Consider the following 14065-nt stretch of genomic DNA (forward strand, 5'->3'; position numbering starts at 1 on the left):
ACATAGAATGTGAATAATGTCATTAAGGCACGTCTCAAATGGCACCATATTCCCTGTATAGTGCACTACTTTTGACCAGGGTCCATCAATATATAGAGTATTGAAAAATGTTACAAAGTATTGACTTAGGATGTGAATACTTATGTAAATTCTATATCATATTTAATTTTCAATACATTTGCAAACATTTCTAAAAATATGTTTTAACTTTGTCGTTATGGGATATTTTGTGTAGTTGAGAGAAAAATATATTTACTGCATTTTAAATTCAGTCTGTAACACAACAACATGTGTAAGAAGTCTAGGGGTCTGAAGGCACTGTATGTTAAGATTAATTCTCCAATTGTCAGTCTGCTAAATGACTAAAATGGAAATGTAATAGAAATTAATGGTAAATAATGTATTGTGTAACTTTGGATTAATTTTTATGGTAAATAAGAAAAGAATTCCACGATTAAAGACAATCATGAATGAATTGTGAATAATGATGAGTGAGGAAATTAGAGGTATAAATATCATATCCCCCCCCCCCCAAAAAAATGCTAATCTCCTCTATTATTGGTAATGGTGAGAGGTTAGCATGTCTTGGGGGTATGATATAAAATGCTAACCTCCCCTATTATTGGTAATGGTGAGAGGTTAGCATGTCTTGGGGGTATGATATAAAATGCTAACCTCCCCTATTAATGGTAATGGTGAGAGGTTAGCATGTCTTGGGGGTATGATATAAAATGCTAACCTTCCCAATTATTGGTAATGGTGAGAGGTTAGCATGTCTTGGGGTTATGATATAAAATGCTAACCTTCCCTATTATTGGTAATGGTGAGAGGCTAGCATGTCTTGGGGGTATGATATAAAACGCTAACCTTCCCTATTATTGGTAATGGTGAGAGGTTAGCATGTCTTGGGGGTATGATATAAAATGCTAACCTCCCCTATTATTGGTAATGGTGAGAGGTTAGCATGTCTTGGGGGTATGATATAAAATGCTAACCTCCCCTATTATTGGTAATGGTGAGAGGTTAGCATGTCTTGGGGGTATGATATAAAATGCTAACCTCCCCTATTATTGGTAATGGTGAGAGGTTAGCATGTCTTGGGGTTATGATATAAAATGCTAACCTTCCCTATTATTGGTAATGGTGAGAGGCTAGCATGTCTTGGGGGTATGATATAAAACGCTAACCTTCCCTATTATTGGTAATGGTGAGAGGTTAGCATGTCTTGGGGGTATGATATAAAATGCTAACCTCCCCTATTATTGGTAATGGTGAGAGGTTAGCATGTCTTGGGGGTATGATATAAAATGCTAACCTCCCCTATTATTGGTAATGGTGAGAGGTTAGCATGTCTTGGGGGTATGATCCTCTGTAACTTTCTCACTCAACATTATTTACCATTCATTAAATTAAAGGTGACATTCTGGACAGTCACCCCATATGAAACATTTGATCTCCAATCCAAAATGCTGGCGCATAGAGCCAAATGAAAAGTTGTAGCTTCACTGTCCAAATAAATACGTAAGGGAGTGTACGTGAGATAAGAAAAGACAGTATGTCACGTCACACAGCCTTTAATAGTGACAGGTCACAATGGTACAGTAAGGGTGTGGCGTCATTGTAAACATCGTTGATATTAAGCATCTCAATCACATCACGATAAAGGGAAGGAGTTCCCATAGCTTGTTTGGTGACCCGTTACTCTACTCACAGAACCAAGGTCACATCCGTAGCCCAGCATTTTCATGTCTGTATTTATTCAAATGGATACAACTGGAGAGTAACTTCAAAAGATACTCATAGCATCTCTGAATCTTTATGTGACATTCCTCCTCCAGACCTGATTGGGTGTTAGAAGGCTCCATTACAGCTGCTTCCCTTTGTCACGTTTCCTGTTAGGACCGGCCTGAATCCCAGACGATAAATCTTCCTGAGGTAAAGAGTTACAACGGTCAACAGAATCATCTTCAATGGGATTTTCTTACATTTGCTTGTCTTTATTAATATTGCAGGTCTTCCGGTGTGACCATGCTGAATAAGAGGTTAGACACCACAGTGTATTTCACAACAGGAGGATTTCAAACCAAACCAAATAGAAGGGATGTTATATCCTCTAAATAATCACACTCTCTATCCACCACATCTACATGTGTACTACATTTAGTGTGTATACTTTATACACTTTATACATTAGGTGAAGTAGTCAAATCAAGGTCAGATATTTATGACATAAGCTACTGAAAATAATATTCATGCTAGTGTTGAAGAGCAGCATGACTGAAGTTGGGCTGAATGTTGCACCTGTTGAGGCAGGTCTGAGGGTGTGGGGGCTGGGTCTTGTTCTTCCCATGTTGAGGCTGGGCCTGGTTCTTCCCATGTTGAGGCTGGGCTGGGTGTGTTGATGTTGGGCCCCGTGCTGCCCCTGTTGTGGCTGGGCTCGGGGTTGTTGATGTTGGGCCCAGTGCTGCCCCTGATGTGGCTGGGCTCAGGGTTGTTGATGTTGGGCCCAGTGCTACCCCCGATGTGGCTGGGCTCAGGGTTGTTGATGTTGGGCCAAGTGCTACCCCTTTTGAGACAGGTCTGAGTGTTTGGAGGCTGGTCCAGGTGCTGCCCCTGTTTAGGCTGGGGCTGATGCTGGTGGCCCTGTTAGGCCCTGTGTGCTGGGGCCTCCCGCTCTATTGCCCTGTAGGGTGAAAGGAACCGTACACATAAATAGCAACACAAGAATATAGATGGCGAGAGTAAGCAGTACCTGAACATATAGAAGAGCATGTAGGCACTCCGGGCTCTGGTCCTCAGCACAGTGGCTTCATTGGACATTGACACCTGGCTGTCGTTACAGCAGAACCAGTTTCCACTGGCATGCAATATGTCACTAATGTAGTGCCCTGTGGAACAAGGAAGACAGACTAGAGGTCAAGGGTCAGGCTATTGTGGGTAATAGAGTGTTTTGTAACAGTTAAACAGGTCATTTGGGAGGTATTTTATCTGTTACATGTGTCAAGTTTTGAAATCAGAGATAAACAAATACACATGGCATATAATTAGACATGCCTCTCCATTCTTTTCAATTAAATTGAGCAAAATCCCGCTTGTTGGGATGACACTTCACTCTGAAGCCTGCAGCCTTGCTAGCTTGGCCGAAATGGCTGTTGGAGGGTCTAATTATCCCCTACCCCAGGGATCCCCAAATGGCGGCCCGCGGGACAAATTTGGCCCAAGGGTGATTTTATTTGGCCCCCTATGTTTTCCGACCAAATAAAACGTAATTGTTAAAAGACTGTAAAAACACCAGCAAATCAGCTCCAAGTGATTTTCCTTTTTGGAAATCTGTTTCAAAGTATTCCCACGTATAATAAAGACATATATGTGGTTGTACACAAATGTAAGCAAGGTTTGAAATGAGTCAAATATTATATCTATTTGGCCTTCCTTCGGTATATTTGCAGTCTACAAATTATTTGTAATTTTGTTCCACACCCCTTCCCATCTGGCTAAGAAAATAAAAGGACACGAGGTTGAATCTTGTTGATGATCCCTGGCCTTCACCCTCAATAATTTTCACTCCCTCAGCTTTGGGAACTTGCACACGTGAACATGCAAGTTGAGATCCAAGGAGAAGGGAGTGATTTGGAATTCAGCTGATGTCATATGTATTGTGCATCTGCATGTGTGTGTTTGATGGTATTTACTTACCGGAGTTTGCGGAGCCTCCCAAATGAGAGACTACGCCAGTCAGCTGGTAGTAACCATTCACTGACTGTACTGGCTTCTGCTTCTGTAGGAAAACACATGTGATCATAGGATTCTCATTTCCTCTACAGTCCACCACACTGTCTACAGTCTACTACAGTACTAGTCTACTACAGGTCTACTACATCGTGTACTCCTCATAACTATCTCAGTGTTCTGTCATAAATTATTTTTCACTGGTTTCACTCTCTCTCTCTCTCTCTCTCTCTCTCTCTCTCTCTCACCACTGAGGCAGTCAGCAACACTTTCCCTGGTTCCTGCTCATTTGAATCTGAGGGGTCAAATATACATATCAAGAGCTGTGAAAACGTGGTCACTTGTCTGAATTGCTCTGGTCTAAAACAGCTCCCATACATCACTAAAGATATCTGAGAAACATTTTAAATTGCAGCTTCCAGCTTCTCTGTCAGCAGGACCGTTTTGGGAGTGGGTGGTTTGTGTGGTGTTGGAGCAAGAATAGTGTTATGGTGCCATGACCTACCTGAACAGCAGAGGGCGCTGTCTTTGGCCTCTCCAGGTGGGCTGGAGACTTGGCTGGCGAGGGTCTGGGGGATGGACCCCTGGATGCTGGGGGCCTGGTTGGTGAGGGCCTGTGGGCTGGCACTGTGCAGGTGTGGCACCATGTCCCCACAGAGGGTGGAGAGCCTCAGCTCCGAAGGAAACAAAAGAGGAGCCTCCAGCTTCTCCAACCCCCCAGGTCCTCCAAACCTCTTCAGATGCAGAACCAGCACACTGCCCAGAAACAGAGAGGAAGAGAGATGAACAGACAGACAATGAAACCAGTCAACAAAGTAACAGATGAGTGAAATTTGTTTGGTGGTGCTCACCTCTAAGTCCTACAACCTGCTCAGGAAGGTAACTACTCCTAAAGGCTCAGGACATTAAACACTGCTAGTACTATGAGAGGTTATAAAGGGACAACTCACAGAGGCAGTGAGTGGAACTGCTCCACCTTTGAGGCGTGGAGGCCTTTACAGCCCTCACATGTGAATTCAACCTGTTCACTCTGGTTAGAAACAAAAGCATTACATAATGAATGATACCACTACAATAATAAGATAGCGTATTCTGAGGCAGTGGGCAGCTTGCCCTGGGTGTTAGTCTCTACATGCAGGGCTGAGCCCTAAGTGCTGACTTTGAAAGTGAGTGCTAGGCTGCTCAGCAAGGTGCGCTCAGGGCTGAAGTCCAATGAGAGGTGGTTGTAGTCCTCTCTGGTAGACGACTCGCGCCCACAGCTTCAGAAGCAGGACAAAGAGAAGAAAAATGCATCAAGTCTGTTTCTGTTTCAGGTCTCTACAATGTTTCTGTTATGCCATGTGTTTTGTAATATTAATATATACTGTATATATATATATATATATATATATATATATATATATATATATATATATATATATATATATATATATATATATACATACAGTGCCTTGCGAAAGTATTCGGCCCCCTTGAACTTTGCGACCTTTTGCCACATTCCAGGCTTCAAACATAAAGATATAAAACTGTATTTTTTTGTGAAGAATCAACAACAAGTGGGACACAATCATGAAGTGGAACGACATTTATTGGATATTTCAAACTTTTTTAACAAATCAAAAACTGAAAAATTGGGCGTGCAAAATTATTCAGCCCCTTTACTTTCAGTGCAGCAAACTCTCTCCAGAAGTTCAGTGAGGATCTCTGAATTATCCAATATTGACCTAAATGACTAATGATGATAAATACAATCCACCTGTGTGTAATCAAGTCTCCGTATAAATGCACCTGCACTGTGATAGTCTCAGAGGTCCGTTAAAAGCGCAGAGAGCATCATGAAGAACAAGGAACACACCAGGCAGGTCCGAGATACTGTTGTGAAGAAGTTTAAAGCCGGATTTGGATACAAAAAGATTTCCCAAGCTTTAAACATCCCAAGGAGCACTGTGCAAGCGATAATATTGAAATGGAAGGAGTATCAGACCACTGCAAATCTACCAAGACCTGGCCGTCCCTCTAAACTTTCAGCTCATACAAGGAGAAGACTGATCAGAGATGCAGCCAAGAGGCCCATGATCACTCTGGATGAACTGCAGAGATCTACAGCTGAGGTGGGAGACTCTGTCCATAGGACAACAATCAGTCGTATATTGCACAAATCTGGCCTTTATGGAAGAGTGGCAAGAAGAAAGCAATTTCTTAAAGATATCCATAAAAAGTGTAGTTTAATGTTTGCCACAAGCCACCTGGGAGACACACCAAACATGTGGAAGAAGGTGCTCTGGTCAGATGAAACCAAAATTGAACTTTTTGGCAACAATGCAAAACGTTATGTTTGGCGTAAAAGCAACACAGCTCATCTCCCTGAACACACCATCCCCACTGTCAAACATGGTGGTGGCAGCATCATGGTTTGGGCCTGCTTTTCTTCAGCAGGGACAGGGAAGATGGTTAAAATTGATGGGAAGATGAATGGAGCCAAATACAGGACCATTCTGGAAGAAAAACTGATGGAGTCTGCAAAAGACCTGAGACTGGGACGGAGATTTGTCTTCCAACAAGACAATGATCCAAAACATAAAGCAAAATCTACAATGGAATGGTTGAAAAATAAACATATCCAGGTGTTAGAATGGCCAAGTCAAAGTCCAGACCTGAATCCAATCAAGAATCTGTGGAAAGAACTGAAAACTGCTATTCACAAATGCATCCAACCTCACTGAGCTCGAGCTGTTTTGCAAGGAGGAATGGGAAAAAAATTCAGTCTCTCGATGTGCAAAACTGATAGAGACATACCCCAAGCGACTTACAGCTGTAATCGCAGCAAAAGGTGGCGCTACAAAGTATTAACTTAAGGGGGCTGAATAATTTTGCACGCCCAATTTTTCAGTTTTTGATTTGTTAAAAAAGTTTGAAATATCCAATAAATGTCGTTCCACTTCATGATTGTGTCCCACTTGTTGTTGATTCTTCACAAAAAAATACAGTTTTATATCTTTATGTTTGAAGCCTGAAATGTGGCAAAAAGTCGCAAAGATCAAGGGGGCCGAATACTTTCGCAAGGCACTGTATATAGAAAGATCATGTTCTCAGTAGATACATTACACCCAATGGGAGCTCTTACCTGGTACATGTGCGCACCGACACAAGCTGGAACTCCAGCTGGGAAACGGGGCAGGTATAGTTCATCCCGAGTGTCTTCAGAATCATGCCCTCCTCCTTCAGCTGGCACAGCATATTGACAAGTAACTCATGTGCGTCCTATGATGAGGAAGAGAAAGAAACACACCAAGATAAAAGCAAATTAAAAAGAGAAAATGAACCCTTGCAAGAAGAGCACTCGTACACAAGAGAGTAGTGCCTCAGTTACCTGTTGCGTGTCCCCCAGATACTTCAAATCGTATCCCGACAAGGAGTACTTGACCTTCCACATGAGATCGGCTTTTGAGGCCTGGTTTGCCACACTGTCAGGTAAACCCGAACGGTGCACATCAGACAGACACCTGTAGGGGAGACAGAGAGTAAGTTAGCAGCTGACTGGATGGTGTCAACCTACTGGCTTACGCCTGAAGAGGCAGATGAGTAAATACAAATATGTTTTATCTAGTGGCACCCCATCATTAGACATTTTTCATTCGATTTGATGCAATTTCACCTTTGAGGACGGACAATGAAGCCAAACAACAAAAATGTATTGTTTATTCTCCTAAGATATTTGGTTTGGATACTGCTCTCAATTCCAGAGCATTTTAAGAAACTACCAAATTTCCCACGGTAAGGTGGAATGTTCAGTCAATGAGCATTATGGGTCATGTAGTCATTCTACACTTTCCAAATGGGCCTACAAAATGCCTACATCATAATCAGTGTGTCATTGTTGTTCCTCTTGGTTATGAAGATTCCAAAAACAAAAAGAAACTGGAAAATAAACCATAAATACAATACCCAGCAAAATATGAAGTGGTTAAGGTTAGGAAAAGGATTAGTGAAAGTGCTATCTTAACCTGCTACGACAATCCCTTTCTGTAGAAGTGGCGTGAAAAGAGTGTCCCTTCTTTAATTTATGACCACAATTAATGGGTGTGTGGGGTGAGTGTCTGCTTTTGAGCCTTCCCTTACCTGAGCAGGTTGGAGAAGGGGGAGGAGCTCCAGAGTTGTTCCTGGTGCAGGATTTCCTTTGAGAAGGAAGGCAGGACCAGGAGGCACTGCAGGGTGGCGTTAAGGAAGCAAGTGTTGCCAATGTTAGGCAACCTGTGAAGAAGAAGCAGCCATCAGTACACACATAGAGATTAATCATAACCTTCATATCTCTATAAAGTGATGATAATGGCAGGGGATAAGGGATACATTATATTTAACACAAAGAAGTGGATGTCCTTTAGACCAAGATTGACATAATTCATGGGTTTATAAATATCTAATAAAACGGACATGCTCGATAGTAAGCCTTATCCCCATAGTATATCAGACACTGATCTCTAAACAATAAAGAACTTATATTCAATGCATTTGCAGTGTGTTGTGGTTTACCCAAGAAGTTCCATGTTGACCAGTTCCCCCCGTTCTCCTCTGGCCCCCTGGGTCTCTTCTGACCCTCTGGTGGCTGAGCTGGTCCTGGGAAGAGTCATGCTTCTGGTGGCGGAGCTGGCCCTGGGAAGAGTCATGCTTCTGGTGGCTGAGACGGGTCTCTGGGGCATTGGACTAGAGTGTTCCTGAAGAGACAGAGGTCTGGAGGAAAGAGAGAAACAGGGTTAATGCCTCCAAAACAGAGATATTATCACTCTACACAGTCTCTCTATTAAATACTGTACTGTACTATAAACACAGTTGAGTAGTTATGCATGTACTGCTGTCCATATAAATGCAGTGTACCAAGTAGACCAGGCCAATAGGTTAGTACTCTCTTTATCCACTAGATGTAGACAGAAGAGGCTAAAACTACAGTTTCAGGAAAAGAACTTTCTGGGACTGTGTTTATCAAGTGTCTCAGAGTAGGAGTCTGATCTAGGACCAGTTTTGCATTTTAGATCATAGATCAATGAATCAGATTATTATGGACAGAGAGGACCTGATCCTAGATTAGCACTCATACTGTTGATTAACACTGGCCCTGGTCTGGTAGCACTAAACCCAACTCTCCAAAGAGACTCTAGGATGGCACTGTACTTTATGTTTGGATTACCTGACTGTTGTGCCCTCCTGACTGGTGTCTCCATGACGGTCCAGAGGGTTGGTAGGAGAGGGAGAACTAGGGTGGGACACCACTGGAGAGGATTTCACTGGGGAAGGGTTTTTGGCAGGTGACCGGGGTACACAGGGTTGTTTAGCAGGAGAGCAAGGCTGAGAGGAACATTTAACAGGAGAGGGAGGTGGATGGAGGGATGAGAGTTGGTCAGAGGGTGAGGGGTCAGAGGTAGCGGAGCCATTCCGTTCAGAACGGTCAGATGGAATTGGAGAGGGGGATGAAGTGCCCCTCTCCTTCTTCTTTCTTGTCTTCTGCTCCACATCAACTGAATTTGCTTTCTGACGTTTTTTCTGTTGACAAGAAAATGTGATAGTGATAAATACTTTCCCCCCCAGATCCCCAGCCAATGGAAGAGGGGGGTCATAAGAGTAGGAAGAGGTTGGCCTAAATGGAGAATCATAGGTATCTATCCTAAACCTCAAATAACACAGTATAGACAGGTTACATTGAGTGACATTTGCAATAGCCGAACTTCATGTACATTTCATGTACACTTTTTACATATTCGGCAATCAGAATGTAATTTAACTTTTATTCTTCCCACTAGGTTTATGAGAAAAATACTACTCCAGAATTATAGTAGTTGTTAATTGATTAAATGACCTGATTTCATACCTTTTTGCACCAGCAGAAACAAGCCATGTCGATAACAAATGAAGACTGATACATTTCCTCATTAACCCATTGTTCAAATTGGCTTTAAGACCATTGTGATGTCATCGGTCATGTATGACACCACCATCTGGCAACCCAATCTATAACATTTTAAAATATATTGTTCAATGAACAAATATGTTTTATTGAAGAGCAGAGTCATGCAGTATACATACAATATTGTAGATAATATGCTCCATTGTATTCTTGTTTCTTTTTACATCCATTTTTTGTATGTTTCATTAAACGTAGGACCACAATAAAGGCATTTTAAGTGCCTTCATTTTCATCTTCATAGTTTTTTGATAGTTTCCATGTTGTTTGTGGTTTGGTCATCGGTTTATTTAAATGCTAAATTCTTTTTCTCTTATTCACCAGCAGATGGACAAAGGGTTGGTTTAAAAGAATGTGAACAGGTGATACAGATTTAGCATAAACCTCATACAAGAATCCAGATTGGTAAAGGACAGTTTTCCGTATTCAATCTTGCCCTGAGGGCAGCTCTGTCTCAAGGACATAATGAATGTGATTGGTTCAATTAAAGCTCAATGGTCAGTGGTCAGAGCTTACAGTGCCCAGTGCGTGTTAAATAAACTTGCTAGGTGATAAGTTGGTGTTGAATGGAAGGCATAACACAAGGTTGCTGGAATGAATTTTGTTTTCTAACCTCACTCCAACCCCTAAATAATTATTCTTACCTAAACTTAACCCAACCCTAGCTAGAGTCCCAGGTCTGTTTAGTGCTGTCTTGCCAACTCCTACTAGCTAGAGTCCCAGGTCTGTTTAGTGCTGTCTTGCCAACTCCTACTAGCTAGAGTCCCAGGTCTGTTTAGTGCTGTCATGCCAACTCCTACTAGCTAGAGTCCCAGGTCTGTTTAGTGCTGTCTTGCCAACTCCTCCAGTGGTTCTTCCTTAAAAAGTTGCATCATACTGCAGCACAATTTGCGGGCTGCCGCAGAATTCTATGGCACATTATTTATTATTTAAGTGTCAGACATTGTTGCCATTAACGCTCGTTAGAGCTAGTTTGACCACCAGAGAGCATCTTTGAGAAACATTCGACCGTTTTTAATATGAAACTAATCGTTGGATAACAGATCTGCTCTCGGAACTCATTTACACACGTTACTGTGTGTGTTTCGATTCTCTCTCGCACAAACACACACATACACGCTCACCCTCTATAACCACACTTTATATTTACAGTGGTGATGGACAGCTGAAGGCATTTCGTTGTGAATTCTGAAAACAAGCCAACCTAACTCAGAAATACATTTCACTGGTTGCCATGGTGAATAATCCAATAATAATTGGTTGGACACATGAAAGGAAACAAAGAGTTTACCGGAAACTCAAAATGAAAATACTTGCAGATCAATTCAGATCAACAAATTACAATAGTAGATCTAATTACATTTAGAGGATTCTAAATTAATATCTAATGGGCTTTAATACAATGATAATGCAGGGATAATAATAAATTCATATATTTGTAGGGGTTGGACAAATCTGGTTTTAGAGTACTTAAGCATTGAATACATTGAAGTTTGCCCATTTTGGCCATTAGGCTACACTTTACAATAGGACTCATCTCGGACTGCCTGCAACATCTACTGTGGTACAATATAAATATATTTTTGAATTACTTTTTAAAAATGTATATGTTTATTAAGTTGTCTTGCTTTTCTCAGAGCAGCACAAAACGGTGCTGAAATAGTTGACCATACGCAGGTAGGCTTTTGCTTCAAATCCTATTGTAACAATTGGATGACATTGGGAGTTCCAGTAAGCAACAATTTGTTGCCTTCATTAGCCTACTTTATTCTTAAAATAACTCCAGCACATAAAAGAGAAAGGAGCTTTAATTAATTAACAACAAAGTGATTTAATTCACAAATGCATTTGACTGTACTTAATATTGGCCATCAACCAGAAACACACCATGGTAGAAACATGTTATTGATTATTATTTAATTTTTTACTATTTCAAAATGCACACGTTCAATAAGCTACTGTGCAGTCTGACAAGTAAACATAGCCCACAGTACATCGTAAACATAGCCCACAGTACATAGTAAACATAACCCACAGTACATAGTAAACATAACCCACAGTGCATAGTAAACATAGCCCACAGTACATAGTAAACATAGCCCACAGTACATAGTAAACATGGCCCACAGTACATAGGAAACATAGCCCACAGTACATAGTAAACATAGCCCACAGTACATAGTAAACATAGCCCACAGTACATAGTAAACATAACCCACAGTACATAGTAAACATAGCCCACAGTACATAGTAAACATGGCAAAGATGCTTAATTCCTTACATAAGGGAGAGCAGGCCATGTCAAGACATTCTCAGTGACCTCAAGAACTCATTAACTCTGTCTTGAATGTTTTTCCGGGTTGCATCAGTCTTGGTCACAGTATTAATGATGAACACCTGGAGGTTCACTGGTCAGCCACATTTGCCTCGGGATCCATCCCAGTTGGGGCGGCATGTAGTCTAGTGGTTAGAGCATTGGGCCAGTAACCGGAAGGTTGTTGAATCAAATCCCTGAGCTGACAAGGTAAAAATCTGTTGTTCTGCCCCTGAACAAGGCAGTTAACCCACTGTTCCTGGGACGTCATTGCAAATAAGAATTTGTTCTTAAATGACTTGCCTAGTTAAATAAAAAATGCAAGTATCTGTTTCTGCAAACAATGAGTGATACTGATTCACGTGCACCTTCATCAGATGAGCAGAATGGTACTGCTCTGCGCCCCAACGATTGTGGTGTTCTATGATAGAAATGGTAGATCAATTAAGAATGAAAAGTGACTCCAACACACAAATTCTGCATAATGAAACATGTTTATCATTTTCTCAAGTCCTCTGGTGGGTACAGTCCTAACCCTGGAACATATAGCACCATAGAATGGGTGGAGTTTGGGGCAGGTAGAGGAGTACTGGAAAGGTGTGACTTTCAGGTTACTATTGGCCATAAGTATACAGCAGATCGCTGAAAGTCCTCACTTTGATTATGCTGTAACAACATACTGTAGCACCATGACCAGGATCTCTATTCATTTAAGTGAGCAGATTGGGGCTTTCAGGGGGAACAGACAATCTACTGGAGACATTTCAAAAGTACTGGTAGACTTGAGGATTTTTGTTATGTCATCCAGGTCAGGATAACCAATTATTTATACAAAGTACTAACCCTGACTCTCGTTTTTTAAGTGTTCATAGGTCTCGGTCTATATATTCCTGGTGTTTTTTTTTCACAAACAATGCTTATTTTATTTAAACGCTCTTCACACACCATGCTTACTTGAGACCAAAACTAGGGATCAATTGTAAAGTCGGGATGGGGGAATTTTCACGCCTACATTAGCCGGGCTATGAAGAGTCTATTCTCCTGCTAATATTTCATCATGTGTGGATGGCTTCATTGATTTCCAATGTATTGAATGAATGTATTAATTGCTGTAATTTATCATTCTCTTTCTCAAAGGTGAGTTCACAATCTCATTCTCATGTTCATGTTTAAAGATTATGAGATTATTTTGTTTTCAAATAACTGAAAATGTGCGGTTTTCATTTGAATAAAGGGAAAAAGGCCATTCTTGAACATGGGGTTAAACAATAGGCCCTTTTAATTTTGTCTGGCTTGCCATTCCAAATCAAATTGAATATTTTTTCTCATATAATTTACAGGTCGCTAGGTGGAGGAAAAACCATAAAGTAGGTAAACTGTGATATGACTAAAGAGTTAATCAGGGTGATTCTTCCACAAATAGGCAGGTATTTTCATCAAGTACAGGAGATGGAGTTCCTCACAGGTGTGCCTGGCATGGATTGTGACTCAATCTCATTCCTCTTCAATGCATCATTTTTATTATATTGAACTTGGCAAGTCAGTTAAGAACAAATTGTTATTTTCAATGACAGCCTAGGAACAGTGGGTTAACTGCCTTGTTCAGGGGCAGATCAACAGATTTTTACCTTGTCAGCTCAGCGATTTGATCTTGCAACCTTTCGGTTACTAGTCCAACGCTCTAACCTCTAGGATACCTGCCACCCCATGACTCTCCGCATGACTCTCCGACCAATGCTGCCTGACTCTCCGCCAATGACGTGACACTCCGTCAATAATTACATTTAGAGGACTGGAAGATTCTAAATTTATATCTACCGGTAAGCAACAATTTTTGTTAGGGCAAATCTGATCTGTGAGAATTCTGTGTATTTTTGGGGTGTGCGTGTAGGACAGAGAAATAGCAATTCCTACACTATTGTTCTAAATTCAATCACCTCCTTCAATGGGGGCACAAGGAGAACCAGATGCAGACACAGGAGGCAGATGGTTCGAGCCCAAGATATTTATTAACAATCCAAAGGGGGAAGGCAAGATAATAGTCATGGACAAGCAAAAGGTCAAAACCA

The 14065-nt window shown here is 41.3% G+C and overlaps 2 protein-coding genes across 4 annotated transcripts in view; one reads left to right on the forward strand and one right to left on the reverse strand.

Annotated features, from left to right (window-relative positions):
* LOC116360090 (CD209 antigen-like protein C) overlaps positions 1 to 14065 on the forward strand; it is a 78114-nt gene that overhangs the window by 5830 nt on the left and 58219 nt on the right. The window lies entirely within an intron of this gene.
* Positions 1559 to 10914, reverse strand: LOC109886976 (ubiquitin carboxyl-terminal hydrolase 37-like). Of its 3 annotated transcripts, XM_031814625.1 has the most exons (13): positions 10807 to 10914; positions 8912 to 9264; positions 8260 to 8457; positions 7849 to 7980; positions 7100 to 7232; positions 6854 to 6990; positions 4889 to 4988; positions 4680 to 4759; positions 4235 to 4485; positions 3697 to 3778; positions 2753 to 2888; positions 2302 to 2683; positions 1559 to 1930 (listed from the first exon to the last, which is right to left on the reverse strand). In XM_031814625.1, exons 3-11 carry the CDS (start codon positions 8424 to 8426, stop codon positions 2876 to 2878), a joined length of 1095 nt encoding a protein of 364 aa, XP_031670485.1. In that variant the 5' UTR covers positions 8427 to 8457; positions 8912 to 9264; positions 10807 to 10914; the 3' UTR covers positions 1559 to 1930; positions 2302 to 2683; positions 2753 to 2875. The 3 variants fall into 3 exon arrangements, with proteins under 3 accessions (XP_031670485.1, XP_031670483.1, XP_031670484.1); XM_031814623.1 differs by lacking the exon at positions 2753 to 2888; XM_031814624.1 differs by having other exon boundaries at positions 2302 to 2888.

This window comes from Oncorhynchus kisutch, unplaced genomic scaffold (assembly GCF_002021735.2).
Source record: "Oncorhynchus kisutch isolate 150728-3 unplaced genomic scaffold, Okis_V2 Okis07a-Okis12b_hom, whole genome shotgun sequence".
NCBI classification, from domain to species: domain Eukaryota; kingdom Metazoa; phylum Chordata; class Actinopteri; order Salmoniformes; family Salmonidae; genus Oncorhynchus; species Oncorhynchus kisutch.

Excerpts from the sequence above, each read along its gene's own strand:
- LOC109886976 (XM_031814623.1), bottom strand. The coding sequence starts at position 8,426 with ATGCCCCAGAGACCCGTCTCAGCCACCAGAAGCATGACTCTTCCCAGG. Across the intron at positions 4,486-4,679 it reads CAGTTCCACTCACTGCCTCT|TGTGCTGGTTCTGCATCTGA; the intron begins GTGAGTTGTCCC and ends GTTTCTGGGCAG. Across the intron at positions 2,684-3,696 it reads GGGAGGCTCCGCAAACTCCG|GGCAATAGAGCGGGAGGCCC; the intron begins GTAAGTAAATAC and ends TTCACCCTACAG.